Here is a 26,059-nt window from a genome sequence, read left to right on the forward strand (position 1 = left end):
CCAGCCGGCTGATGTGAAGATAAAGGAGAGAACGCATGAAAGCGCTAAACACAGCTTTCCAAGCCTTTGCTTTCAGCAGCTCGGCCTCCCCTTCCTCCTCCTTTGTTATTATTACATTTCAGAGCCTGAAAGCACTTTCAGAGACCACCTGTCACCCAACCTGCTTGCTCTACAGATGGGGAAACCCAAGACCAGAGTAGCAGGGGTTTGGCCAAGGGACGGTCACGATGACTTGCGGAGGCTGGCCTTTGGCAGACTCTGCCCTGGACTTTTTACAGGATGCTCTGAGCAAGCCCACAGCAGGCATGGCCACCCCAACCCAGCACGGGGGCAGAGCTGAGCCTTTTGGAGCCAGAGCATGGATCCTACTGTCTCCCCCATGCTCAAGTCCTCCTCCTCCTGGAAGCTCCCCAGGATTGAGCCCAGCAGGGACGAACTTGTCGGCCCATGCTCTGCAGGCAGGTGTGCGTGTCACGTCTCTGTGTGTGTTTGAGTCCGTCTGTGCATGGGTGTGTGTGTGTGTGTGCGTGTGTGTGTCCAGGGCCAACTTCTCCCTTAGGCACAGAAGGCACAGTGCCTAGGGCCCATGATAAATTTAGGTGACCCATACAAATGAAGGCATGTATAAAGGTCGGGGTGACCTTGTTTTAGTAACAAAACAAGCGTCTGCAATGTGCCAGGAGCTTTACGGAATCTGTCCAGCAGCCTCATGAGCTGGGCACTATTCCTGTCCTCGACTCCCAGGTGAGGAAACTGAGGCTCCAGATGTCACTAGGTCAAGTTCACCAAGCTACTTAGTGGTAGGGCCAGAATGTAAGCCCAGGTCACCTAGCTTCTGGGTCCACGTGGGTTGGGGGACAATGCCCAGTGTCTGCGTGAGTGTGACCATCTGCGTGTTAATATTAACATATTGACACACATCAATTCATTTAATAATGGCTCAAAGCACAGGCTCTGAAGCCCGACACCCTGCACATTTATTCCAGCTCTGCCACTTACTTGCTGTGTGACTTTGGGCAAACGAGTTCACCTCTTTGGGCCTTTGTTTTCTTGCCTTGTAAATTGATAGCTCCTACCTCACAGGAGTGTTGTGAAAATTAAATAAGTTAGTATAAGCTCTTGGGAAGAATTAGTTCTTGTTATTGTTGCGTGAAGAGATACACACGTGGGTGTCTCTGCAGGATATGTGGTTGTTGGTGTGTGTGTGTATGTGTGTGTCTGTTGTCTTGATGTCTGGGGGTTGTGAGTGAACGTACGTGCACATCGTGAACATATATGCATCTGTAGTAAAGGTTTAGGGGTCCCTGTGTGTTTGGGGGTCTGTGCCTGTCTCCACCTGGCTGTACACCTGAACCTATGTCTCTTTGTGTGAGTGTGTGGACATGTGTCATGTGTGCTGGTAACCATGCGACAGTGTGTGTTTCTACATGCAGATGTGTGCCTGTGAAGCTGTTTTTGTGTGGCCACATGTTGCTGCTTGTGGGTGAATATCTGAGTGCCCACGTGTGACCCTGTGGGCCTGTGAGTAGATGGCAATGGCTATGTAGATGTATATGCCACCTGTGTCGGGTGTGAAAGTCTTTTGGCAGCCAGGGTAGGTATTTATGTGTCTCCTTTATTCCATGGAGGAGGAGACGAGGGGCTTGGATGGGACAGAAGAATGAGGGGTCACTCCCTGTCTGATGCTGGGACCGAGTCACTACCTCGGTGGTGGCTGTGTCATCTCCCAGTCCCTCCTGTCCCTCCTTCCCAACTGGTGCAGACAGAGGGGGTGTAGGAAAACGGCATAGAGGGCAGGCTTGAGGCTGGGTTTTTGTCTGGAAGCCTCCATCTCCCCTTATTGTCCCTATGTCCCTCCAACCTTCCACTTTGCCCCACTATTGGGACTGGGAATCAGGACCTTCTTGGGAATTAGGAACCACCCCCTCCTCCTGCTCTGCCTCAGACTTGCTGTGTGACCCTGAGCCAGGCCCTTCCCCTCTCTGGGCCTGTGAGATTAAACAATTTAAAATGCACCTCCCTCTATGCCCAGGATTGGGCCAGGCTGTGCACTGGCAGGGAAGGGCTGGGGTCTCTGAGGTTTATGAAGTAGCTGTCAGCACCCTTCCCAGTGAATGCTTAAGAGTTGGGGGCTGCGGCATCAGAAATACCCAAGTTAGACTCTTGAACCTCACTTGCTAACTGGGCTGCCTCAGGTGAGCAGCTTTGCCTCTCTGAGACTAGGTTACAACAGTACTCATTGGAAGCAGCGGGGTGGGCTTGTAAAGCTTATTGCCACCGTTATCATTTAAGCAATCCCCAGGCACCGATTTTTCGAGTTTCATCCAACCAGGAAGGTCTCAGAAATCAGGAAAGACATTGAATGAGTAGTTCTGGAGTATGACAATTCTGGATTTGAATTTCTAGCAATGGGATCTTGGGCAAACCATTTAACTTCTCCGAGTATCATTTTTCTCTTTTATAAAAAGAAGATTTTTCTCTCTTAACCTTTCAAAGCTGTTTTACGGATTACAAATCTTGTAGTGAAATGCTTAGCACAGGAGCTAGTACTTGGTAAGTGCTAAATACAAGGAATCTATTATTATTATTGTTATTATTATCTCCCCCCCCCCCCCACACACACATACATTCTTTCTGTCTCCAGATAGGATTATAAAGCGGGAAGGAGAAGCCACCAACACCATCAGAAGGGAGGCTTTGGTCTTTCATTCTCCATCCTCTCCAAACTCGCATTCCTCCCAAGCGCCAGACCTGGGAGGCCAGCCCCGTCCAAGAGACACATCCTGTGCCCAGCTGGGAAAACTAGAGTTGAAGCTCAAAGAGGGAAAACATTTCCCAGACTCGCCCAGCGAGTCAGGGCAGAAGCTAGGACGAGCCTTGGGATTCCACTCCCACCTCCACTATCACCTGAAGAAGCATCACAGTCCCTCCAGCCTCACTCGGGACTCAGTTTCCCCGTCTACGTGACCACACCACACTAATCAGGGTCTCCTTTTGGAGATGCGCTCTTCCTCTGGAGTGGGGCCGCTGCACCTGCGGGAGAATAGGGCTAGGCGGGGCTCCAGAAATAAAGGAGACCCGCAAGTTGGGGTCTTCCCGGCCCGGGTCAGCAGGGACCTTCCCCGGCTAGCCTAAGCGCCTATTAATACCAGTCCCCGGGGCGGCGTGGCACTGCGCAGGCGCGGGCGGGTTCCGCGGGGTGCGCGCGCGAGCGAGCGAGGGATTCCCTCTGACGTCATTGCTAGGATACCAAACAAACAGTCGGCCGCGCCGGCCGAGCTCCTTATATGGCTAATTGCGTCACAGGAACTCCGGGAAGGCGGGGCCGGGATCCCCTCCCGCCGAGAGGCCTGGAATGCAGCTCCTGAGACCCCTGGGTCCGCGAGGGTCACGCAGGTGACCAGAACGAGGTTAGGGAAGACCTCTGGCTGGACGGCGGGAGGCTGGGTTTAGCGGGACGGGAGATTTTGGGAAGTTTGTGGAGAGCAGGGTCGTGACGTAAGCACGGGGGGCGGGTCTCAGGCGTATAAATACAGGCTGGCGGCTCTGTGCTTCATTCATAAGACTGAGAGCTACGGCCACGGCAGGGATACGCGGAGCCGGGACTTGGAAACTTGATTATTGTGATTCTTCTTCTTGAGGGCTGTGAAATTTGGTTTATTTTTTTTTTCCGGAGAGAAAGTTTTTGGAAGGATTCTTCTAGATACTTCTTCATTTACTTTGGAGGAACCGACTTTTTCGTCCTCTTTATTACTCCCCTCCCCCCGTGGGACTCGCCGGACGCGTGAAGACCGCACTGAAGCAGATTCTGTACAACGGGACAGTGCTTTCTGTTCCTGGGGGTGCGATCCCCCCTCGCCCCCGAGTCCTACGGAGCCTGGACTTTCAGGAGGCACAGCGGCATCCTGTGGGGGCCTGGGCACCGCAGAAGGACTACACTGAAACTTTGCCATTGTTGGAGTGGGACGCTGTCCCCTCCCAGAGCTTCCCCGGACAGCGCACTTTGAGGACTCACTCGTCTCACTCCGGACTCGCACCTTACTTCCCCCACCCGGCCATAGCCTTGGCTTCCCGGCGACCTCAGCGTGGTCACAGGGCCCCCCCTGTGCCCAGGGAAATGTTTCAGGCTTTCCCCGGAGACTACGACTCCGGCTCCCGGTGCAGCTCCTCACCTTCTGCCGAGTCTCAGTATCTATCTTCGGTGGACTCCTTCGGCAGTCCACCCACCGCCGCCGCCTCCCAGGTAAGTTCTAGATAGTAGGAATGCTGTTTTGTAAGTTTTATTTTGTAAGTCAAGGGTGGAGAGAGCAACCCCAACCCCTCACATAAAGACACGTCAAAACCCAAGATCCGAGGTGGATAGGCTCACAGCGCACTTTGCAAACTGCAGAAAGTCGGGAGATGTTTGCAACTGGTTATGCGTGTGGAGCGCAGGGAGGGAACGCAGCTAGGTAGGCTTTGGGGCGGGAGCGGGGTGGGGATGCGCCGCTCAGTGCAACGTGTATGCGGTAACGGGGCTGAGAACTTTTAGCGGGCTCTGGGACTGCCCCCGACTCAGGTCCCCAACCTGAAGCTAGCGCAGTTAGGCAGGTGGGGGAAATCCGGGGATACCTTCCAGCAGCCTCCTCCCCTTTCCTCCTCCTTCGGGGCGCCGACTCCGGCGCCGGGTAGCCCTCCACCCATCGGGAAAGCTGGCCTCGAACCCTCGGCCGCACTGCCTCCGCCTCCAGCGCCGAGACGTAACGGGGGACCCGTGCGTAACGGCTGACGCGCTGGAATCCTCCGTCTGACGCGGGGCACGCACGGCGCGCAGCGCCCCCTTCGTCCGCCCCGCCCCTGACGTCCAGGGAGCGTTCTATTTTGGAACGCCGGGGCCACGTTGCTAAGGGAGGGGGCAGCCCGGCGTTCCGATTGGTCGCCGCAGCGCGGGCTTTGGCCAATCAACTTGCCCTTCCTATTTGTAGGGTGCAGTTTCCTTCCCCGTCTCAGTCCCCGGAACCCGTGGTTCCAGGGCGTTTGGGTCTCTTTTACCGGCCTGTAGAGGCCGAGCGAGGGGATTCCTATCGCGACAAGAGCGACTCTTTGCGACCCAATGGGTTCGCGAAGACTTTGCGGGGATCTGGTCCCTCCGCTTTCGGGGGCAGCGGGTGTCTGTTTGTGTGCCGCCGTTTCTTGGAGAGCCATGGTGGCCGTCACCCTCTTCTCTAGGCACACACAGACACATCCCCACTCCCTCTGCTCCGGATTCCAGATCCCCCCGGTGTATCCGAAGACAGGACTAGAATCGCTAACCGGAGGGGAACAAGCCAGGTGGTCTCCAGGAGCCCCGCCCCCTCTGGGTTCTCAGGGCGCTGATTGGCCGGCGCGCCAGCCCTTCCCTCTCCACGCCCCCCGGGAGAGTAGTTAAGCCTTCAGAGCAGTTCCAGGATTCCATTTGCGGGTGGGGGGAGATGAGTTCTGCCTGGGCTTGGGGGCTCAGGTCCTGCACTATTCCCCCTCTGGGACAATCTAAGGGAGCCCGGGTGGTGACTTTACCTGTCCGTTCATCCTAACCTGTCACTTGTCAGTCTCACTCTGGGGAGAGACAGTTACTTGAAACGTTGTTCTAAAGTCCTAGGCCCGTCCCCCAACACCCTTTTAATTGGGACCCCCTCCCCTCGCACTGAGGGGTGTGTGTATGTGTGTGAGTGTAGAGGAAGGCTTGGCCTAAGGCCTCTCCTTCTCCCTCCCCTTGCCTCTGGGGTGGGGGTGGGGTGTTGTGGCTGTGTGTGTGGCTGTGGCTCCGTCCCGGGGGTTCTGTCACCCGGCTGTGTCCAGCCTCCTCTCCACCCCCCACACCTAAGAGTCACCAACCCGGGGTGTGATTCACCACCCGCTGGAACCGTGCAACCTTTCCCCGAGGAAGAAGGAGGAGGTAGAAGCCAGTTGAGCAGAAATCCTCTCATTAACCACTGCGTCACGGTGTAGTGGAAGGGTGGGTGTTGTGGTTTTTTCCCTGTGACACACACATCCACACTTGCTCACCCTGTGCTCACTCACGGGGTCGCTGTGTGTTATGTGTGTTGGGTGTGTGTGTGTCGGTGTCTTTGTTTGTGTGTCTACGCCTGTGTGTGTATGTGTCACCCCGTAGGAGTGCGCCGGTCTCGGGGAAATGCCCGGTTCCTTCGTGCCCACGGTCACCGCGATCACAACCAGCCAGGACCTCCAGTGGCTTGTGCAACCCACCCTCATCTCTTCCATGGCCCAGTCCCAGGGACAGCCACTGGCCTCCCAGCCCCCAGTTGTCGACCCTTACGACATGCCAGGAACCAGCTACTCCACACCAGGCATGAGTGGCTACAGCAGTGGCGGAGCTAGTGGCAGTGGCGGGCCTTCCACCAGTGGAACCACCAGTGGACCTGGGCCTGCCCGCCCAGCGCGAGCCCGGCCTAGAAGACCCCGAGAGGAGACGGTGAGTAAGGGGCACCAGAGCTTGGCCTGAGGGGTAGAAGCAAGACAGGCCAGAACTTTCTCAGGGGGTGGGGGTTTATTAAGGCCTCAAAGCTGCAGAAACCCCATCATCCTTGCCACAGTCAGCGAGGACTACAGAGTCCTTTTGTGGCTCCTGGGGGTTCTGGAAGAAGTGGAGGTTCGGGGTGGATGGAGGAAGTGCACTGTATCCCCAAACCTCATGGCCTCTGTCTCCCCTACTCAGCTTACCCCGGAGGAAGAGGAGAAGCGAAGGGTTCGCCGGGAACGGAACAAGCTGGCGGCAGCTAAGTGTAGGAACCGTCGGAGGGAGCTGACAGACCGACTCCAGGCGGTGAGGACAGTCCCTGGGTGGGGTGAGGGTATGCTGAGGGGGCTCTCTCCCCATTCTCTGTCCCCCCTCCACCTGTGCCGTTATTCTGGGATGAGAACCAGAGGTTCCACAAATGGAACTAGGTATAGGTATGGCCAGATGGGGTAGCCCTGTGCGCACACACAGACCCCCACATGCTTGTGTGAACTCCTGGCTACTCCCTTTCCTGACTTATGCCCCTATACCCCAGTCTCCTGGCCTTCACTTCATCCTGAGGTGACAAGTGGGGGCCTCTAGGAGAGGGGGAGCGCCAGTCCCCTCTCCCATTGGTCTTGGGCAAGTGATAACCCATTTTTGCCTTGGTTTCTCCATCTCTTCAACCCCTCATCTCATCTCCCAGGATGAGTAGTCTACTTTTAACATTCGGGAGAGTCTGTGAAATGAATTATTTGATCCTTTGTCAATTCCCCACCCCCTGGCCCAGCCACACTCAATCCTTCAGAACTTGGGCCGGTGGCATCCACTGAAGCCCACTCCCCCTCTACGCCCTACCTTGGTCTGAGAGTTCCCTGCTTCACGCCTGCAGGCTGACCTGTTAGCCCTCGAGGAAACCAGGGGAATTCTCGACTTTCCTGCTCTACTTTGTCCCTTCCCTGGGAGGCAGAGAGGGAGGAATAACAGAGGAGCACATTAAAAGCACATAACAATTTTTCCTTCATTCAACAAACCTCTGAGTGCCTCCTGTACACCAGAGACTTCCATGTGCACCCGGCCCCTTCCCAACCATCCCGTGGACAGATGGAGAAACTGAGGCTCCTAGAATGCAAGACCCTTGGCCCAAGTTCCACTGCATACCAGGACTCCAGCTCAGGGGGTCTTTCCTCTCAGCCGGGAGCTGCCTTCCAGTACTGGGCCTCAGCAGCAGGTGTAGGGGAGCCATGACCGCCTCTTCTAGTGACTGACGGCCTTTTTCTCCTTCCTCCCTCTCTTCTATGACCTGGCCTGCCCGGCCTCAGGAGACAGATCAGCTGGAGGAAGAAAAGGCAGAGCTGGAGTCGGAGATCGCCGAGCTCCAAAAGGAGAAGGAGCGTCTGGAGTTTGTGCTGGTGGCCCACAAACCGGGCTGCAAGATCCCCTACGAAGAGGGGCCTGGGCCCGGCCCGCTGGCGGAGGTGAGAGAATTGCCGGGGCCAGCATCCGCTAAGGAAGATGGTTTCAGCTGGCTGCTGCCGCCCCCGCCACCACCGCCCCTGCCCTTCCAGACCAGCCAAGACGCAGCCCCCAACCTGACAGCTTCTCTCTTTACACACAGTGAAGTTCAAGTCCTCGGCGACCCCTTCCCCGTTGTTAACCCTTCGTACACTTCCTCGTTTGTCCTCACCTGCCCGGAGGTCTCCGCGTTCGCCAGCGCCCAACGCACCAGCGGTAGTGACCAGCCTTCCGACCCCCTGAACTCGCCCTCCCTTCTTGCTCTGTGAACTCTTTAGAAACACAAAACAAACAAACACACAAGGGAGAGAGATTTGGAAGAGGAGGAGGAGGAGAGAGAGGGGAAGAGACAAAGTGGGTGTGTGGCCTCCCTGGCTCTTCTGTGTGACTCTGCCGCCGCCGCCGTGCCACTGCCATCGGACAGGAGGACTCCTTGCGTTCTGTGCTGCCTCTTGTTTCTGTGCCCCGGCAAGGCCGGAGAGCTGGTGACTTTGGGGACAAGGGGTGGGAAGGGGATGGGCACGCCCAGCTAGCTGCCTGTTGACCCTCTCACCTCAACCCAGCCTCTGGGGAAGGGTGGGTGGGGGGTGACGCCCACTTCTGGGCAGTCCTGTATGAGGCTGGAGGGGAAGGGTGCGGCGTGGGCCGTGGGGTGGGCTGGAGTCCTCTCCAGAGAGGTCCAACAAGGAAATGCCACCTCCCCAGTGTCTCCCACGCCGACCCCTCGGCGGGTGACTAGGCTGGCTCCCCCTGCCCTCCCGACCTCAGCTTCTTTATCCCACACTTCCATGGGGTCAGATCCTCTGGACGGAGTTGAGCCCCACCCCTTAGAGGGAAGTCGACGTCCCCCTATGATAATCCCCTCCCCCCACCCCAGACTTACTCTGAAATGTGAACTTCCTGCCCTGACCGTCCAGCCACTCCCTCCCGGAAAAACTGGCTCTGATTTGAATTTCGCCTCCTAAGGACCCCCAAGCCAGCAGCCCCTGCTCCCTGACTAGTGTTATCCTCCCTCCCGCCGCCCCCTCCGCCCCTCCTGGCCTTCCTTGTCGGGCCTTTCTGACTTCAGGCGGCAGGGGGCACCGTGGTGCCCGTCCTGCTGGGGTGTTTATACTGTGAAACGAGTTGGCCGGATTGTGGGGGTGTTGGGTGGGACAGCGCCCTTCCGGGGGGATTGTGCCCCCTGCTCCCAAAGCCTTTCCTTGGTCTCCCCTCCCTGCCCATCTGCCTCCTCCCTGCCCTCAATGGTGAGTGTCACCACAAGGGGGTGACAGAATCGAGAGGGGGTGACAGTTCTCCATCTCCGTGGCCTCTCTCTCTCTCTCCTCAGGACCCTTAGCCCCAAGTCCTGGCCTTTTCCTTTAAGGCCTGTCACTTGTCCCCAGCCTAGGACGCCAGCTTCTCCCTCCCCTCGGCCGCCCCGCAGCCCCTTTAGAAAGGGACCGAGGGAGGCGCGACACTTTTCTGGAGAAGATTTCAGAGCTGAGGCTTTGCCCTCCAACCCTTAATATTTTTGGACTGGCAAACTCGACGGGGCTGGGCTCCCGACCCCAGCCTCCCGCCCCGACTCCCCCGGCCCGAGTCCTGGTCTCGGCTGTCCCTCCCCGCCTTCCCTGTGCTTCACCTCGTGACAATTTTATCATGAGGCAAATTTATATTTTTTAATATAGAGGGTGGGCAATGCCCCCTCCGTGCTGCATGGAAAACAGTCCGCGTGCTCCAGCCCAGACCCCTCCCCTAGCTATTTATCCCTTTCCTGGTTTCCGAAAGGCACTTATATCTATTATGTATAAATAAATATATTATATATGGGGGTGTGTGCGCGCGTGAGTGTGTGAGCGCTTCTGCAACCTCAGCCTAGGTCACGTTGGCCCTAAAAGCGAGCCGTTGAATTGGAAACACTGCTTCTGGAAACTTCGAACCAACCTGTCTCTGGCTGGCTGTCTCCAGCTGTCCCTTTTCTGATTGTCTTGGGAGTCTCCTGAGCCTGTCTCTCTTCTGTCTTCTCTCTGCCTGTTTTCATCTGGGACCATTTCTACCTGTCTCCTATCTGACTGTCCCTGAGCCCCCAGCTGTCTTCTGACACCGGGTTCACGGGGGACATGAGATTTTATTTTTGTGAGTAAGCCTGAGGGATCATAGATTTTTACAGTCTGTATCTTTGAGAATTCTGGGTGCCAGTGTGAGACTATGAGCAGGGCCTGCCCCTGCCGACCACAGCGATCGAATCCCCAACCCCCCACCCTGCTGTATTTGTGGTTCTCTTTTTGTATTTTGCACCTGACCCCGGGGGGGCTGGGGCAGACTGGCGCTGGGCCGCTCTCCTCCCCCCTTGGTTCTGCACTGTCGCCAATAAAAAAGCTCTTAAAAACACATGCACCAGGCTAAAGAGTCTATTTTCTTCTCATACGCATTAGCCGGCCTCCCTCCAGCAAGAGGGAGTGAGGTTAGATTGCTGGGGGGACGATAGGCACGCATGCACACAGGAACTCCTACTAGTGAATCAGCCTACAGCAGGATAAAAGGAAGCTAGATAGTTGGGGGGACTTCCTGTACACACAGGCAGTGCCTCGTAATAGAAAAAGCAGGGGGGCAGAATATTAGCTTCCAGGTGTGGGGTCGTAGAGGTTTCCTGGTGATGTGGCTTTTATACTCAATGGCTTAGAACAGAAACTAAGGAAGTAAACATTGCACAGTAGGAGTTGAAGAATCCTGCTAGCAAACTACGAAAGACCACACTTAGGCTAATAAAAAAAGAAATGAAAAGAAAAGAAAAAGAGAGGAAAGAAAGAAAAAAGAGAAAGAAGAAAGGAAGGAAGGAAGGGAAAGAAAGAAAGAGAAAAAAAGTTCTCAGGGTTATATGAACTACAAAAACTGAGGTCCCTTTTGCAGTGAAAATGTGTTTCCATTTGTTTTTGTCACGTGACCACTTCTTTGGGGCTACGAACATACTGGGGCCAACCTGAGACTGACCAAACTAAAAATAATGCCATTTTTTTTCTGTTCAAAGATACAACGGTGCTGTCCCCATGGCAAAATCTAAGCTCTCTCTTATTTGCATAACAGCAAGCACCTTGGGGGCTGAGGTGATGTCCAGAGGTCACTTAGATGCCTCAGTAAATGAATAAGCAAGGGGAGTTATCATGGTAGAAAGAATTAACTTATTAAATAATAAATGTGCTAAGCACCTACTGTGTGCCCACCCATGTGCTGGGCAGTGTTGGGGACAGCAGGGACTGAGCCCCAGGCCCTGCCTTCCTGGAGCTCACAGTCCAGTGGGGGACACAGACCTGTTCTCAGTCAGGGACAACCAAAAAGGGACAGGCTTAGGGGAGTCATGGGACTGGGGGAGCCCAGCAGGGGCGCTCAGCTTGGACTGGGAGTTAGGAAAGACCTCTGGAGGAGGGGACAGCTGAGCTGGTCCTAGAGCAGTAGTCCCCAGCCTTTTTGGTCCCAGGGACTGGTTTCATGGAAGACAATTTTTCCACAGATGGGGAGCAGGGCTGGAGGCATGGTTTCAGGATGATTCAAGAGCATTACAATTTATTGTGCAGTCAAACCTCGCTGCTAAGGATCATCTGTATTTGCAGCCACCCCCCAGCACTAGCATCACCGCCTCAGCTCCACCTCAGATCGTCAGGCATTAGATCCTCATAAGGAACTAGCAACCTAGGTCCCTCGCATGCGCAGTTTACAGTAGGGTTCGCTCTCCTATGTGAATCTAACGCTATCGCTGGTCTGACAGAAGGCGGAGCTCCGGCGGTGATGCCGGCGGTGGGGAGCGGCTGTAAATACAGGGGAAGCTTCCCTTGCTCACCTGCCGCTCACCTTCTGCTGTGCAGCCTGGTTCCTAACAGGACACTCACCAATACAGCTCCACTGCCTGAGGGTCGGGACCGCAGTCGTAGAGGATAACAACAGAGAGTACAGAAGGGAATAGAAGAAGGATGAGACCAAGAAAATAGGAAGTGCAAAGAGGGCATGATACAGTGAAGGAGCTCCACGTTCACGGTGGCTCAAGCAATAGGTGTGGAGAGAGAGGTTAACAGGGACCAGGTTCTGTGGGCGATTAAATTCCCAGGCTAAGCAGTTTAGATCTCCTCTTGAGGGCACTGGGGAGCCATGGCAGGTTTGAGCATGAGAGGGCAGAGGCAAGTTTGTGCTTTAGGAACACCCTTCTAGCCACCAGACTGAGGGTGACTGGGAGGTAAAGGAGCAAGACGGGCAGGAGAGCAGGGAGGAGGTTGGCTGGGGACCCTGGGGTTTGAGGAGGGGCCTGGAACAGGGCCAGAGCCTTGGGACAGAGAGGAGGGGAAGGATGCAAGAGACATTTAGGAGGCAGGACAGCAGGACGTGATGAGAAGCTAACTCAGGAATGGCAATAGAGGGCAGCACTAAATAGCATTTGCTGGGTGGTCTGAGAGCCTACCAAAGCTGGGTGACCTTGGACAAGAGACATTTTCCTGAGCCTCAGTTTCCTCATCTGCAGAATGGGGCTGTTGTGAGGAGTGTGAGCTTGTGCATGCCAGTGCTAGGCTCTGAGTGAGGGTGCAGTTATACCATCCCCATTGCCATTATTGGGGCCACCCTGATTTCCAAATATCCCAAATATTCTCCCCTTCTGCTAGCTAATCCCTTCTCACCCTTCAAGGGCTTTTTTTTGTTTCAATTTTTTTTTTTTTTTTTTTTTTAGGCAGAGTCCCGCTCTGTCACCCTGGCTAGAGTGCCGAGGCGTCAGCCTAGCTCACAGCAACCTCAAACTCCTGGGCTCAAGCGATCCTTCTGCCTTGGCCTCCCAAGTAGCTGGGACTACAGGCATGCGCCACCATGCCCGGCCAATTTTTTTCTATATATTTTTAGTTGTCCAGCTAATTTCTTTCTATTTTTTAGTAGAGACGGGGGTCTCGCTCTTGCTCAGGCTGGTCTCGAACTCCTGAGCTCAAACGATCCTCCTGCCTCGGCCTCCCAGAGTGTTAGGATTACAGGCGTGAGCCACCATGCCCGGCCGAGGGCTTTAATTTTCCCCTGACACCCCAGAAGTTCCGGTCTCCTTATTAAATGGCCTCATACATTCCTTTTTTTTTTTTTTAAATTTTTATTTTTTATGTTTTAAAGAGATGGGGGTCTCGCTCATGCTCAAGCTGGTCTTGAACTCCTGAGCTTAAGCGATCCTCCTGCCTCGGCCTCCCAGAGCGCTAGGATGACAGGCATGAGCCACCGTGCACGGCCTGACCTCATATGTTCTGTACCTTTCCCTCCCAGCAGTTATCACCTTTATAGTTATTAATTAAATGTCTAATTACATGATGGTTTAATGTTTGTCTCCCTCACTGGACTGAGTGCACCAAGAGGCCAGGGCCAGGGTTATCCTCACTGTGTCCCCAGCGCTGCCCAGTGCAGGGCCAGGCGAGCAAATACTTGTCGAATGAGTGAATGACAGAATGAACAAATGAGCAAATATTTGATTAGTAAGTGCATGCGTGATTAAATAAATGGGTGAGCAAATGACTAAATGAGTAAGCAAATGAAGGGGAGAAATCCAGGATAACTTCCAAAATGGAAATATCCTAGAACCGTGAACTGTGTAGATGAGTTTTTCTTCCCCGGGGATGGGGGTGGGATGGGTAGAAAAAACAGTAACTACAGGCAGAAACCCCTGCAGCATAGGCTATAAATTGCGATGTGGGGGCTTTTTGATTCTTTCTTTTTTCTTCTTCTTATAAAAAAAAAAAAACAAAAACACACACACTAAAAAGAAGGAAAAAATTGCGATGTGGAGGACCGCAGCGACCTCTCCAGGTGCAGGCTGGAGGAGCATTCCCGTGGAAAACCCGCAGGCTAAGGTTCGGCAAACCCGCATGCTAAGGTAAGGCAAAAAGGGAGGATTGGTGCCGCCCGAAAGGTGGAATTGAACCACTCTGTCGCTAGACAGCTACAGGTTTGAAGCCTGCACCCCAGACCACTGAGGATCATCCGGGCAGGATACACTACTGCCCCTGAAGGTATATAAAGTTTGCAAATGCTTACCTTTTACAGTTATGGTCGTGAAGTTTCAGAAGATGTACGATGGTTGATTTCCACATCTATAAATTCTTTCCATACCTTTGTCACGACGGATGTCCTTGCAAAATGTTGCCTCTGCCTGCATGGCATGAATCATTTGCACTCACAAAACCGTCTCATTTACATACCGCCGCGCATTCTGGGAAGCAGCGCCCGGGGACCTGGCTAGCTGTTAAAGGGTTCTGGAGTCCCTTCTTCCAAAGTGAAAAGTCAGTTTTTTAAGAGGAGAGACTCATAATTCGGCATTCAGAAGCGCCTTCGCTGAATATTCTGAATTCTTCTCCTGCGGAGGAGTGAGTGGGTTCCTGCTAAAGTCTGATTTAGCCTGTCCCGCGAGACTCCGGGCAGGCGGTGGTGGGGCTGGTGCGACACCTGCTGTTCTTTGTGGAACTGCGGAGGCCTACGGAGCACTGTTTATTGAGCGTCTGCTGTGTCCCAGGCACTGTCCTAGGTGCTGGGGATGACAGACATTATCATCCTCAGCACCTAGGACACCGAGTTTAGACACTAGATATAACCCCAGTGCGCACAGTCCATCCACCTGGGGGACTCGAACCTGTAACATCATAATTTTTATTACAAAAAGGTGATCCTTTAATACCCTAAGTCAGTGATTCTTTAACAACAGTATCATTCCCTCGCATCACACTCTTCCATGACTTCCATCTCAGAGCAAAAGTAAAAATTCTCAATCCACTTTATAAATCCCTATAATGTAGCCTCTTTCACCCCTCTGACCCTATCTCATACTCCTTTTCCCTCATATCCTTGGCTTTGGGCATCTCGCTGCCCACATCAGGCATGTCACCTCCTCAGGGCCTTCACGTCTGCTGATCCCCAGCTTGGATCTCCTTTTCTCCACATTTCACATGACCCACTGCCTCCCTTCTCTCTGTCCTCTGCTCAAATATCACCACTCAGTGAAGCCTTCCTTACCACCCAGTTTAAAATAGCAAGCCCTGTCACTCTATCCCCTTACCCTGCTAGACTTTCCTCCATTGTCCTGGTCACTCCCTGCCATATTCTATTTGTTTATTGTATCTCTCCTCCCGCTAGAATGTCAACTCCATGAAACCATGACTTTATTTTTGTTCATTGTCATATTCCTAAAATATACTTGAGCACATTGCAGATGTTCAGTAAATATTTGTAGGATGAATGAAGGAATATGATCACTATCCTTCTTTGAGCCTCAGTTTCCCCATCGGTGTAACAGCACAAGTGCAACTGATCTCACTGGAGGAGTCGTAATGATGTAAAAGTCTGGCACTGGACCAGGCAACTGAGAGGCGCTCAGTAAAGGCTGTTTCAATCTTTAGTCTGTTTCCTGCCTCTAGCGAGGGTACCAAGGGTGGGCTTGGAGGCTTTAGCCATTCCTGGCCCCATAATCTCAACCAGTTCCTCTCCCACCATTCTTTGAGATAGACAAATGAATATTTTGCCTTATGGAAAATGTGACTAAAAGCATCGTTAGAAAAATTTGCTATTTTTTTATTTGACAATTTAAAATATTGTCCCTGCTGGGCAAATCCAGATGCAATATAGGTCCCCTAAGCCCTCTTTGTTTTAGTTAGATAGTTGCTAGTAGGCACCGCTGTATGCAAATTCTGAGGCTGTAACTACTCCTCCGAATGTCATCATCTATCTCCTAATATGTGACATGTCTCGCTAGGGGCAAGTGAGATGATTTTACGTGATTCATGAACAAACATTTTAAATGTTAATATTTTTGTGTTTCCTTTTATTACCGTCTATTTCTGGTGAGCAATACTGGCTTCTTTCAAGCTGGTGAAGTAACAGTTCTTTTTGAAAGACATTTGTTATATTTTTAAATAATAAACCAGTTCAAAGAAAAATATTCAGTGAATAGCAGAAAAGGTGGTATAAAGATCATGAAGGTCATGAGGGAATGACTGAGGTTTGGGAAGCAATGTCATTACCATGATATATTACGTACCAGGCCCTGTGCCAGTGCCAAGGACTTTATATGTAGATACAGTTATGGGGACAGTTTCCATTTGCGGAAACTGAGGCTTTGAGAAGTGAAGTCACTTGCTCAAGGTCACACAGCCAAGAGGTAGTGGAGCTGGGATTCAAACCCAGGTCTGTGGATCTTAAGACTTCAGTCTCCTCCATCTTCCCCCCGCCCCTCCCTGTTCCCCCTTCCCAGTTTATGGTTTTGGAGCCTGAGGCCCAGAGAGGCCATTGAGCCCTACACTTGGTCCCAAGGCAATTGAGATGGAGAGAAGTGGGTGGATGAGAGATGTTGGTAAGGTAGAATAAACATGACTTCGTGACTGATTCGATGTGGGAGGTGAGGGAGTAGGAGGCCAGGGCCATATCTGGGTGTCTGGCCTGGTGACAATGCAGGCAGTGAGACATGTCTGAGTTGGAAATCAGGTAGGATGAGGAAGAGGTTTAGATATGTTTGGGGGTGGGGGGCATCCAGAGGCCACATGACACATGGCTCTGGGCTCAGGTGAGGTGGTTGCACAGAGGCAGAGTGTGGGAGCGATTAGTGATGTCTGCCTTGAGCACAGGCACAGGCAGTGACTGTCAAGGCTTGGATAGCCCTGGAATGGGTGGTCTCTTCCCTTCAATCATGTCATAACCTAATTAGATGGTAAAGGAGACTTCTTCCCCAGAGATAGGGAAGGTTCTCCTGGAGTGTCATTTAAGTGCTTTTCAGTGCAGGAGGGGTCTGGAAGTACAGGAGGCCTTGGGTTTTCCATAGGAGTCTTTATTACAGTGTAAATCCAAGCTCAGGCCTCCTTTGGGCCCCATGCAAAGCCCCAGCGTTGGGGCTAGTGGCGTCCAGGAGACACCAACCCCTCACGGCGCCTCCAGCGGCAGGGGTCACAGAAGTGCAGGGCGGTGCCCTGTCTGGTCGACTACAAGTCCCAGCAGGCGCCGCGGCCAAGGTGCCTCGCCTTTCCCGGACTCCTGGAGCAGAGCCTCTTGGGAGATGTAGTCCTGGCCGCTCAGGCAATTTGCGCAGATTCCCTAGTGAGTGATCCTGACACCCACCAGGAAATGGCTCAGGCCGAGAAGGGGAGAGGGTAGGGAGGGAAGGGAGAGGAAGGGGGGCAGAGGGTTGCTGGGAGTGGGGGCACAGGGACGCCCTTCTCATTCGGCTTTGGCTTTGGATCCGGAGACTGTGGCTGCTGCAGAGGCAAGGGCTCCGGTCCCTGGGATTTTAGCTCGGATCCTGAGGGAGAAACGGGTGACATCATGAAGTGGGGCAAGAGACTAGGTAGGCATCCAAGAACTAAGGGGAGAGCTGGGTGGGGGAACTAGCTGGGAGCCCAAAGCCTGCCCCTGCCCTCTACCTAATGGCCTGTGTTGGCATAGTCGCTCACCCTTCTCTGAGAAGGGGGCATTCAGCCCCAGGAGATTTGGGGTCAGGGAGTGTAGAAGACAAAGGTTCCCGAGCTCCCCCACCACTGCCCCCGCCCATTCGTCTGGGTCCCATGCCCTTACTTAGCTTTGATGTGGCTCAACTGATTGTTCACCAACCCCACGTACTGGTCGATCTGGGCCTGGGGAGACCAAGCGAGGGTGAACGAAGGCTGCTTCTTCCCCCACCTCCAAATCAGGAGTTGTGGGGAGTGGTCCGCCACTCGCCCCTCAACTCCAAACCTAATAAAATACACTGGCAGTCAGAGATTCTAGCTGTAGGGTCAGTCGGTTGGGCCCCGCTCTGTGTCTGGTCCCTGAGTGCACTGACTTAAATACTAGTTTTATTCACAGTGTTAGTTGACTTTGAGAGTCTCGGTGACACCCCCCCACACACACACAAGGGAGTGTGTTAGGACTATCTGGCAGGGCAAGTATCATCTGGCTCTCGGCTGTGCTGGGGAAGGGGGTGTCAGTCTGTCTGCCTGTCTCTGGATAGGATGGATGTCAGTCGGTCTAGCTTACGTCAGTGTCCCAGCAACAGCCATCCCACCAGAATGTGACATGTGAGGCCCCTGGCTGTTTCAGGGGTCAGGGCATCAGTCAGTCAGTCTTTGGCTGCGACGGGTGTCAGACCCAGATTATGTGTGGGGATAGGCGGCATCAGTCTGTTTGTCTCCAACTGGAATGTATGTTTGTCAGTCCCTGATGGGGTCGGGGACAGAAGACATTGATCTCTGCCTGTTTTCTCGCTGGGGTGGCTGTTGTTCAGCCCCAAGCTGTGTCACAGAGAGAAGACATCAGCCAGGCTGCCTCTCTCCGGCTAGGACATGCCAGCTGGATGGCATCCATCCTCAGGTATGAGCATCAGTTAGTCCAGTCCACCTGCTGTGAGTTGGGCTATGTCAGTAGGGTTCCAGCTCTGTCAGGGGACATCAACGAAAATGCCTGTCTCCAGCTCTTGAAACCTATTAGTTAGACTGTAGCTCTACTGAGGAGGGGCAGCACCCAGAACACCTGTGTCTGGCTGGGACATCTGTGCATGGGACCCAGGTTCTGGAAGGGAGGCAGTCAGATTGCCTCTGTTTTGCTGGCCGGGGTGGGTGGGGACCTGAAGGCTTGCCATGCTCACCTGGTGCTGCCGGTACAGCAGGGGGACAGTGAATAAACCGATCACTCCTGTGGGGACAGAGATGGAGGTCAGGGTGCTCCCAGGAGATAAACAGCTCCATCTGGATCCCTGTCTTCCACCAAACCCCAACACCCCTGCTCCCCACCTTGCCCCCACAGCCTTCCCAGCTCACCCAGAATGAGAAGGGTCAAACCATTGAAGACGGCACCCACGAAGGTCAAGATGTAGAACAGAAGGGCCAGCTGGGGGTGAGGGAGAGGGTGAGCGGACCAGCAGGGCACTCCCAGCAATGGCCCTCTCACCCCCCAGGGGCACAGAGGTGAATGTTGGGAACCCAGGAAGGGGTGAGGGCTTCAGGGCACCTTGAGGGAGTCCATGAGGTCTTCTACCAGGAAGAAATGCCGCAGCTGCGAGGCCGTAGAGACCATGCGGGAGGCAATCTGCTGGGATAAACATTCTGTCTGCTCCCGAGTCAGGGTTAGGTCCACATCCAGGTAGGCCCTGAGGGTGCAAAAGGGTGTGGGGTGACTCAGTGGCAATAAGCTCAGACTGGCGGTGGGGCATGCGGTGGCTGAAATGGGCAAGAAATGTGGATTGCAGAGAAGATCAGAGTTAGGACTGAGGCACAAATCAAAGGAACCACGTGTAGAGGGCTGGGGTCAAGGTCAGGGTCAGGAAAAGGGATCAAGGATCAAGGGTACAAAGTTAGGATCACAGATTAGCATTGGTAGGGGGATAGGTTAAAGGATCAGGATGAAAAAAGGATCAGATGGGTCAGGGCCAGGGTGAGACTTAGCGCCTGATTTGCGATCATGGGTCAGCGCTGGGGTGTGGACAGGGCTTAGGGTCAGGGGCCAGGGGTTCTCACTGGAAAGGGTTGGCGCCATCCCCCCGGTGCACGGCCTGCAGCACTTTGCGGTAAACCCTGAGAGAGATGGTGCCGCAGAGCAGCAACAGAGCCACGTGGGCAGCCACGGACACGATGCTAAAGTGCAGGAGGCAGAGGAGGGAGACCATGAGGCCTGTGAAGACCACTCCCGACGTCCTCGTGTCCTTCCAGTACAGCAGGTCCGCCACTGTGGAGGGGTGGGGGGCATCAGGCTGGGGCCTGTACCTGAACCGGCCAATCTCTTGACCTCCCTTTTCCTGTCCCATGGCGGAACCATGACTTCTTGACACACCTGTTTGAGCCTTAACCCTATTTCCAAATTTTTAGTGACCTCTTTTTTTCCCATGCTTGTCTCCCTTAGTCTCCTGGAAAAGGAAAGTTAACCATCTAGCATGTCCCCTTAATCTTGCTCCTCCCCATATAATTATCTGTGGACACGTAAGTACAAACCAATGCTTCTTGGTCATTATATATGACAATGGAATTATAGATACACTTTTCTGCGTCATGTATCTCTCACTCCACTTTTCCTCCTAGAATTCCTTCCTCGTCAACCCGAATGGCTCTTAATTCATTCTTTTTAAAAACTACATGGTACTCTGTAGTGTGGCTGTGCCATTGCTCATTTTATTCAGCCATGTACCTGTTGCTGGGTCAGTCACTGTTTCCTAACTCCTCCTCTGCAAAGAGTGCTGCAAGCAACACCCTTTCACAGATATTCCTACCTCCTGGAGCTTCTATTTTTCATGGTTGGACCTGCTGGGTGGACTGGTTATGTATTTTTTAATGTCATAAATTTTGTCAGATTGCTTACTGGCAAGATGTCAGTAACAATTCTTATTTCCACAAACAGCATGAGAGTGATCTTTTCCCAGCATCCTGCCCAGCAATAGATATGATTGTTTTTTAACTTTTGCCAACCTGATAGCTGTAAAGTGATATCCCTTTATACCCTTACCAACACATTTTTCTATGTCCTAAATGTATTAATAACACCATACTCCTTTTTAAGCCCTAACACAAATTTCTGACCCTTTCTAGACCCTAGGCTCATCTCCCAACTTCCAAGCCCAATCTGAACCCTGACCAGTGATCTCTGGACCCAAATGTTTCATCTCATCCATCTAAAGTTTTGGTGTTTTTTTTTTTCTTTTTTGACACATCTATGGTTGTAATAAACTTTGAAAATCTGCTCCCATTTGAGCCCTGATCCAGAAGCTCAAAACCCTCCTATTTCTTTCCAGATCCTCTCCCTTCTCCCACCCTCACTCCAATCAAACTGACCCATCCCACTGGCCCCTCTCAGAGGCTGGCCTCCCTCACTTCTGTACACACATACTCTCATTTACTCTAAATAGGGCAGCCCCCTCCCCTCCCCAAGGCCCGGCCCTTTAGGGCAGGCTCCCGGGAGCCCCGTGCCAGTGGGTGGGGGAGGGGCCGGGTCGCCTGAGGCGGGGTCTAAGTTTAGGCACGCTGGGGGGAGGGGGCCTCACCCAGCAGCTGTGCTGGCATGTCCAGCCTCTGAGTGACAGCGCCGCCTGGGCCCAAGGCTGGGGGAGGGGGCCTCCGTGTTCCTGGGCCCCAAAGCCTTGGCTCCAAGGAGAGAGGACCCCATGCTCCCTCCACACCCTCCCTAGACGCCCCCTCAATCCCCCAGCCCTAGCCTGCAGCGCTGGGGAATCAGACCAACAGGAAACATATCCCAAATCTGAGGGAGGTAAGAGCGAATCTGGACCCGTTTCCGCCATCCCCCAGCCCGGGTCCAGCCCGCCCCACAAGCCCACCTTTACTCCCCATCTCGGCTCCGAGTGAGAGGCCGCGGACACCGCTGCTTCTCGGGGATTTTGCCCACTTCAGTGGAACCCGAAGGAAGGGAGTAGGGAGGCGGGGCCCCTTTGTACCCAGCCAATGGCTGTCCATAGAGGTGGGGACAATTCCAAAATTGGAACTCTCTTGTAAACAGCTGAAAGCAGTGATGTCTACGACCAACCCTTGGCTGTTCCTGGAGGCGGAGCATATTTTAAAGTAAGGCTGGGTCTCTTTACAACTGGCCAACAGATGTAGTCAGGGAAAAGAAGAGTTTTAAAAAGGCATAGAGTTTGGCCAGGTGCGGTGGCTCACGCCTGTAATCCTAGCACTCTGGGAGGCCAAGGCAGGAGGATTAGTTGAGGTCAGGAATTTGAGACCAGTCTGAGCAAAAGCGAGACCCCTGTCTCTACTTAAAAAATAGAAAGAAAAAAAAAATTAGCTGAACTAAAAATAGAAAAAATTAGATGGGCATGGTGGCAGGCCCCCAGCTCCTTGGGAGGCTGAGGCAGGAGGATCGCTTGAGCCCAGGAGTTTGAGGTTGCTGTGAGCTAGGCTGGCGCCGTGGCACTCTAGCCTGGGCAACAGAGCAAAAAGGCATAGAGTTTACTTGTAAATGTCCCATGGCCACATCTAGGAGAGAGCTTTAGTTTTCCAGGGATTTGGCCTGTACAAAATCAACCTCTAGGGGGAGCACTCCAAAAGAGGGAGGACTATTTTATAGCCATCAGCCAATCCTAATGCTCGAAGAAGGGCTAACTCTCAAGTGGGCGGGGAATCATATCTAAAGAGCCAGTTGTAATCTCAGATAACAGGAAAATTTTTAGAAGGCCGGTGTTTATGAAGTCTAGCCAATAGCAATACCTCTTGCCTGCCCCACTAGCCTCTGTTCCCTTGCCAGGTTGGTCCCTTCAAATGCCAATCCTCACACTTTGCCCCGTTGTAGTCCAATGGAACACCTTCACACACGCTGCTTACCTAGAAGGTGTGGCCCCAATGTGAATGCTGATTGGTCCGTGCTATCCAGGCACTGTCCCCTGATTGGCTCCTGCTCCAGCTGGGGCTCTTCTGCTTCCAGTGAGCGCTCATCAGGACCAGAGTTCGAATCTCGAGATCCAGGTGGGGACGGGGTACCCGCCTGGGGGGTCCCAGAGCCCGGACTGGGCTGGGGAGTCAAGACCTCTGGCGGTGAGGATTGAGCAAGTCGGAGTTGTAGGTCCAATGCTGGCGCAGCAGAGAGAGAAGGCCGTGAGCTTTCTCCTTGGAGGTGCCCTGAGGAGAGACCACCCACCCCTCTTGGCTTTGGTCCCAGCACCTCTGACATCTCACCTTCCCCAGCTTCTCCCACCTCCGATCCATCGGGTTCCTCGTCTTCCAGTGGAGTGGAGCTACTGGTGGCAGAGTCCTCCCCGGATCCCGCTCCCCGAGCCGCCCATCCCAGCTGGTCCAGCCGGAGCCTCAGGTCCTCCAGGGGCCGCTCGGCCGGGGGAGCGGTGTCGGGATCACTACGGCGTCCGGGCTCTGGGGATTGGCTCAGGCTGGGGATGCTCTCCAAGCTGTCGCCCAGGCCGGGCTGAGGGTACGGGTCTCGTGGTTCTGAGACTGAACGGCCCTGGGGCCGGGGGCGGCGGGCAGCTGAATCCCTGCGGCCCCCGGAGCCCACTATACCATCGAAGGCAATGTAGGAGAAGGTCAGCTCCCGGGGGGTGCCCCAGTCCTGCGAAGTAGTCTCCTCCTCCTCGTCCTCTGAGAATTCCCGGGCTGTGTGCAGCTCCCGAAAATCTGAGTCGTCGTTCCCTCCTGCAGTGTGCGAACGAGAACCATGTAACCTTCTCTGAGCAGGACCCTGACCTGCCTAGTAGTGAACCCCCTCACATCCTCCCCATCCACTTACCTTCTGTGGAATCAGGGGTAGAAGAGGCTGTAGACGGAGCTTCTTCTGCAAGAGGGACAGAATCGAAGACTCTTAGAAGCTCAGACTATCCGAATCACAGAAATGTGTCAGTCCTGGAATCTTGGATGGTCCGAATTAAGGAACCTTATAATATGTGAATCACAGGACTTTTAGAACATTCTACATACAGACTGTAAACCTCACTGCCATCAGAGGCTCCGAGTCTTAGAAGTGCAAAGCCAGGAACCTTAATCGTAGACTCTTCAAATTAGGAATCTTAGTTTCAATTCATTCTTTCAACAACCATTTATTGAGCACCTACTATGTGCCAGGAACTGTTCTAGCCCCTAGGGATACAGCTGTGAATAAAACAGACAAAATCCTTGCCCTCATAGAGCTAACACTCTGGAAGAGACAGACAATAAACAAGTGAATATATGATGTTGGGTGCGGATGAGTTCATGGAGTAAAATAATGCAAGGTACTCGTGAAAGTAAAGGGATGCTGTTTCAGACAGCATGGTCAGGAAGGCTCCTCTAATAAGATATTTGAGCAGAGACCTGAATGAAGTGAGGAAGCCACGCACATGTCTAGGGAAGAATCTTCCAGGTAGAGGGGAAAGGCAGTGCAAAGGCCCTGATGCAGGCATTATGCTTGGCATATTTGAGGAACAGAGGGTTGTGACAGGAGCAGAGCGACTTACGGGGACAGAGATGTGAGATGAGGGCAGAGGTAAGGGGGGGAGATCAGTAGGTCCTCCCTTTATAATCCAAAGTTAAGGACAAGATCTTAGAATGTTAGGATGATCCTCTAACATGCTGAAACCACAAATTCTTAGAATTTTGGCATCTGGACACTCAAGACATGCAAGTAGCTAGATCTGAGAGTGTTGAAATCCCCAGCTGTCAGATCCCTGAGTGTGGGACAGAGAATGGTTGACATGGACTGTTAGGGCCTTGAGCTCAGAGATCGTGGGGATCAGGCCAAGAGTTTTCAATTGGGAATCCAGCCCTTCAGAGCCAGCCTGGGGCTTTGCACCCAGGAGATGCTCAATACTGTTTGGAAATTGAAATTTGATGCCCCCCACCCCAGCTGAGACTCAGAGGGCTGGAGCAGACTGGGTCTTCCCAAGGGTTACCACTAATCAGCGGTAAAGCCTGCTAAGAACCCATAAGTCCTTGCCCCAACCCAGGGATGGCTGTTTTCCGGAGACAGGGGATTGGACAATTTGGGCGAGGTCGGGGGTGCCTCTTGGGCAGAATACAGGGATAGGATTTGAAGATAAGTGATGGGGAGCCTGACCCCTCTTCTCCATCCTGGCTCTACCCCTCCATTCAACCCGTCCCCGCCAGCTGCGGCCAGCACCAGAGCCCGGGGACAGCTCCCTGCGCGCGTCCTCATTCCCGGGCGGGGCCAGGCGACACATCCCAGAGTCCAGCGCGCCCCTCGCCAGATATCTCGGTGCCCCCTACCTCCACCGTATTTCACCCGGGTCCTCCGGGTCAGGCTGCCCCAGTCACCAGCCAGAGCGCGGGGGGAGGGGAGAGCTTCCTTTGTCTCCTTCGCCTCCTCCCCCTATCCCAGCTCTCCCGCGGGCAGGCGCGGAGGGGATACCGGGGAGGACCCCACCTGGGCCTCTGGGCCCCACGCCAGGCCCAAGCCTCCCTCTACTTACTGCAGTGGGCGAAGACCGGCAGGACCTGCCCCATGGCCCCCCTCGGGCCTGCATCGGGACCCCCGCCCACTCCGGCCGCGCCGCCCTGGGCCCGGGGCCGCTGGAGCTCATCTCCGCCGCGCCCAGGACGCCGCCGCCATCCTCGCCGCCTCCTCCTCCCCGGCCGCTCCAGCAGCCGCCGCCGCCGCCCTCTGCTCGGCTCGGCTCGGCGGGGGCGGGCGGGGCGGCGGTGGGAAGGCACTGCAGCGCGGGGCCGGGGGCGGGGCCAGAGCACAGGCCGGGCGGGACCTGAGGGAGGGCGAGGGGGCGGGGAAACAGCGAGGAGCTCGCGTGGGAGGGGCGGGGCTTTTTTACTAGAGGGGCGGAGCTAGGAGGGTAGGCGACTGGGCCAGGATGAAGTGGAAAGCGGCCTGGAGGGCGGGGTCTACACGCAACGGGGAGCGGCCTTTAGGGGAAGAGGGGCGGGGCCTAGGGTAGGTGAGGGACCAGGGAAGAGAGAGGTGAAGGAGCGAGCATTGGCGAGGATGGAGGCCTGGATCTAGGTGGGCTGGGACGGAGCTAGTCATTGAGGAGGGGGCAGGAAAATTCTAAGGCTCCGAGGTTAGATCCGATCCTAGTTTCGCAGAGGCAGTGGGAAAGGGGGCGGGAAAAAACGACTCAAACTTTTGAGGCAAGGGCAGGAACTCAGACATGGGTGGGGCTTAAACCAATTTATAGTTATTCAAATAATTGGGCAAGGTCGGAGTTAGAAGTGATGCCAGGACTGCGAAAATTGGAAGGGTCTGAGGCTGTGTGCTTGAAGGGATGGGCGAGACTTGGAAGAGAAAGCAATCGAAGGCCCGGGGGTGGAGACCACAGGGGAGGGGTCGAACCAAAAAGTACAGTACTTAAAGGTTTTGAGGCCGGGGGCCTGTACCAATGAGGTAAGCGGAGCTTGGACTGAGCAGGGCTGATACCTGAAACCATGCACGTTGTGTTGGGAACACAGATTCTAGAGTTAATTTCCCTGTAACACCGATTACTTCTTCTGTGACTCAGTTTCCTCTTCCCGTAAATTGGAGATGATGATGTATAATGGTGTGTGACACATGGTAAATGCTATATAATAGTTTGCTACTACAGTATTACCATTTTTCCTAAACCAGATCCCAAATCCTGCTCTGAAGATGCGGGAGAGTGGAGAACCAGAAGTGCAGTTCCCTCTAGTGACCCGA

At 54.0% G+C, this 26,059-nt stretch overlaps 2 protein-coding genes and 1 non-coding gene across 6 annotated transcripts; 1 reads left to right on the forward strand and 2 right to left on the reverse strand.

Annotated features, from left to right (window-relative positions):
• Positions 1-3,603: 3,603 nt before the first annotated feature.
• FOSB (FosB proto-oncogene, AP-1 transcription factor subunit) lies at positions 3,604-9,612 on the forward strand. Of its 4 annotated transcripts, none has more exons than XM_069457680.1 (5): positions 3,604-4,243; positions 6,131-6,451; positions 6,695-6,802; positions 7,798-7,964; positions 8,094-9,612. In XM_069457680.1, the coding sequence occupies exons 1-5, from the start codon at positions 4,118-4,120 to the stop codon at positions 8,257-8,259; spliced, it is 888 nt and encodes a 295-aa protein (XP_069313781.1). In that variant the 5' UTR covers positions 3,604-4,117; the 3' UTR covers positions 8,260-9,612. The 4 variants fall into 4 exon arrangements, with proteins under 4 accessions (XP_069313781.1, XP_069313782.1, XP_069313779.1 ...); XM_069457681.1 differs by having other exon boundaries at positions 7,798-7,953; positions 8,094-8,152; XM_069457678.1 differs by having other exon boundaries at positions 7,798-9,612.
• Positions 9,613-13,882: 4,270 nt separating this feature from the next.
• On the reverse strand, positions 13,883-13,969 carry TRNASTOP-UCA (transfer RNA opal suppressor (anticodon UCA)). The gene has a single exon. It is a non-coding gene; the product is annotated as a tRNA-Sec (tRNA).
• Positions 13,970-16,777: 2,808 nt separating this feature from the next.
• RTN2 (reticulon 2) lies at positions 16,778-25,089 on the reverse strand. Its single transcript, XM_069457751.1, has 10 exons — positions 24,846-25,089; positions 23,171-23,215; positions 22,606-23,076; positions 22,255-22,500; positions 19,450-19,657; positions 18,944-19,082; positions 18,754-18,823; positions 18,582-18,628; positions 17,534-17,592; positions 16,778-17,261 (listed from the first exon to the last, which is right to left on the reverse strand). The coding sequence occupies exons 1-10, from the start codon at positions 24,877-24,879 to the stop codon at positions 17,180-17,182; spliced, it is 1,401 nt and encodes a 466-aa protein (XP_069313852.1). The 5' UTR covers positions 24,880-25,089; the 3' UTR covers positions 16,778-17,179.
• Between the last annotated feature and the right edge of the window lie 970 nt (positions 25,090-26,059).

This window comes from Eulemur rufifrons, chromosome 24 (genome assembly GCF_041146395.1).
Source record: "Eulemur rufifrons isolate Redbay chromosome 24, OSU_ERuf_1, whole genome shotgun sequence".
Lineage (NCBI taxonomy): Eukaryota > Metazoa > Chordata > Mammalia > Primates > Lemuridae > Eulemur > Eulemur rufifrons.

What these genes read in the sequence shown, in the direction of transcription:
- FOSB (XM_069457678.1), top strand. Translation starts at nt 4,118, where the DNA reads ATGTTTCAGGCTTTCCCCGGAGACTACGACTCCGGCTCCCGGTGCAGC. An exon ending in CCACCGCCGCCGCCTCCCAG is followed by an intron (nt 4,244 to 6,130) that starts GTAAGTTCTAGA and finishes GTCACCCCGTAG; the next exon opens with GAGTGCGCCGGTCTCGGGGA. An exon ending in TGACAGACCGACTCCAGGCG is followed by an intron (nt 6,803 to 7,797) that starts GTGAGGACAGTC and finishes GCCCGGCCTCAG; the next exon opens with GAGACAGATCAGCTGGAGGA.
- RTN2 (XM_069457751.1), bottom strand. Translation starts at nt 24,879, where the DNA reads ATGGGGCAGGTCCTGCCGGTCTTCGCCCACTGCA. An exon ending in TACCCCTGATTCCACAGAAG is followed by an intron (nt 23,077 to 23,170) that starts GTAAGTGGATGG and finishes CGCACACTGCAG; the next exon opens with GAGGGAACGACGACTCAGAT. An exon ending in ATTGGGGCCACACCTTCTAG is followed by an intron (nt 19,658 to 22,254) that starts GTAAGCAGCGTG and finishes ACCCCTCCACAG; the next exon opens with TGGCGGACCTGCTGTACTGG.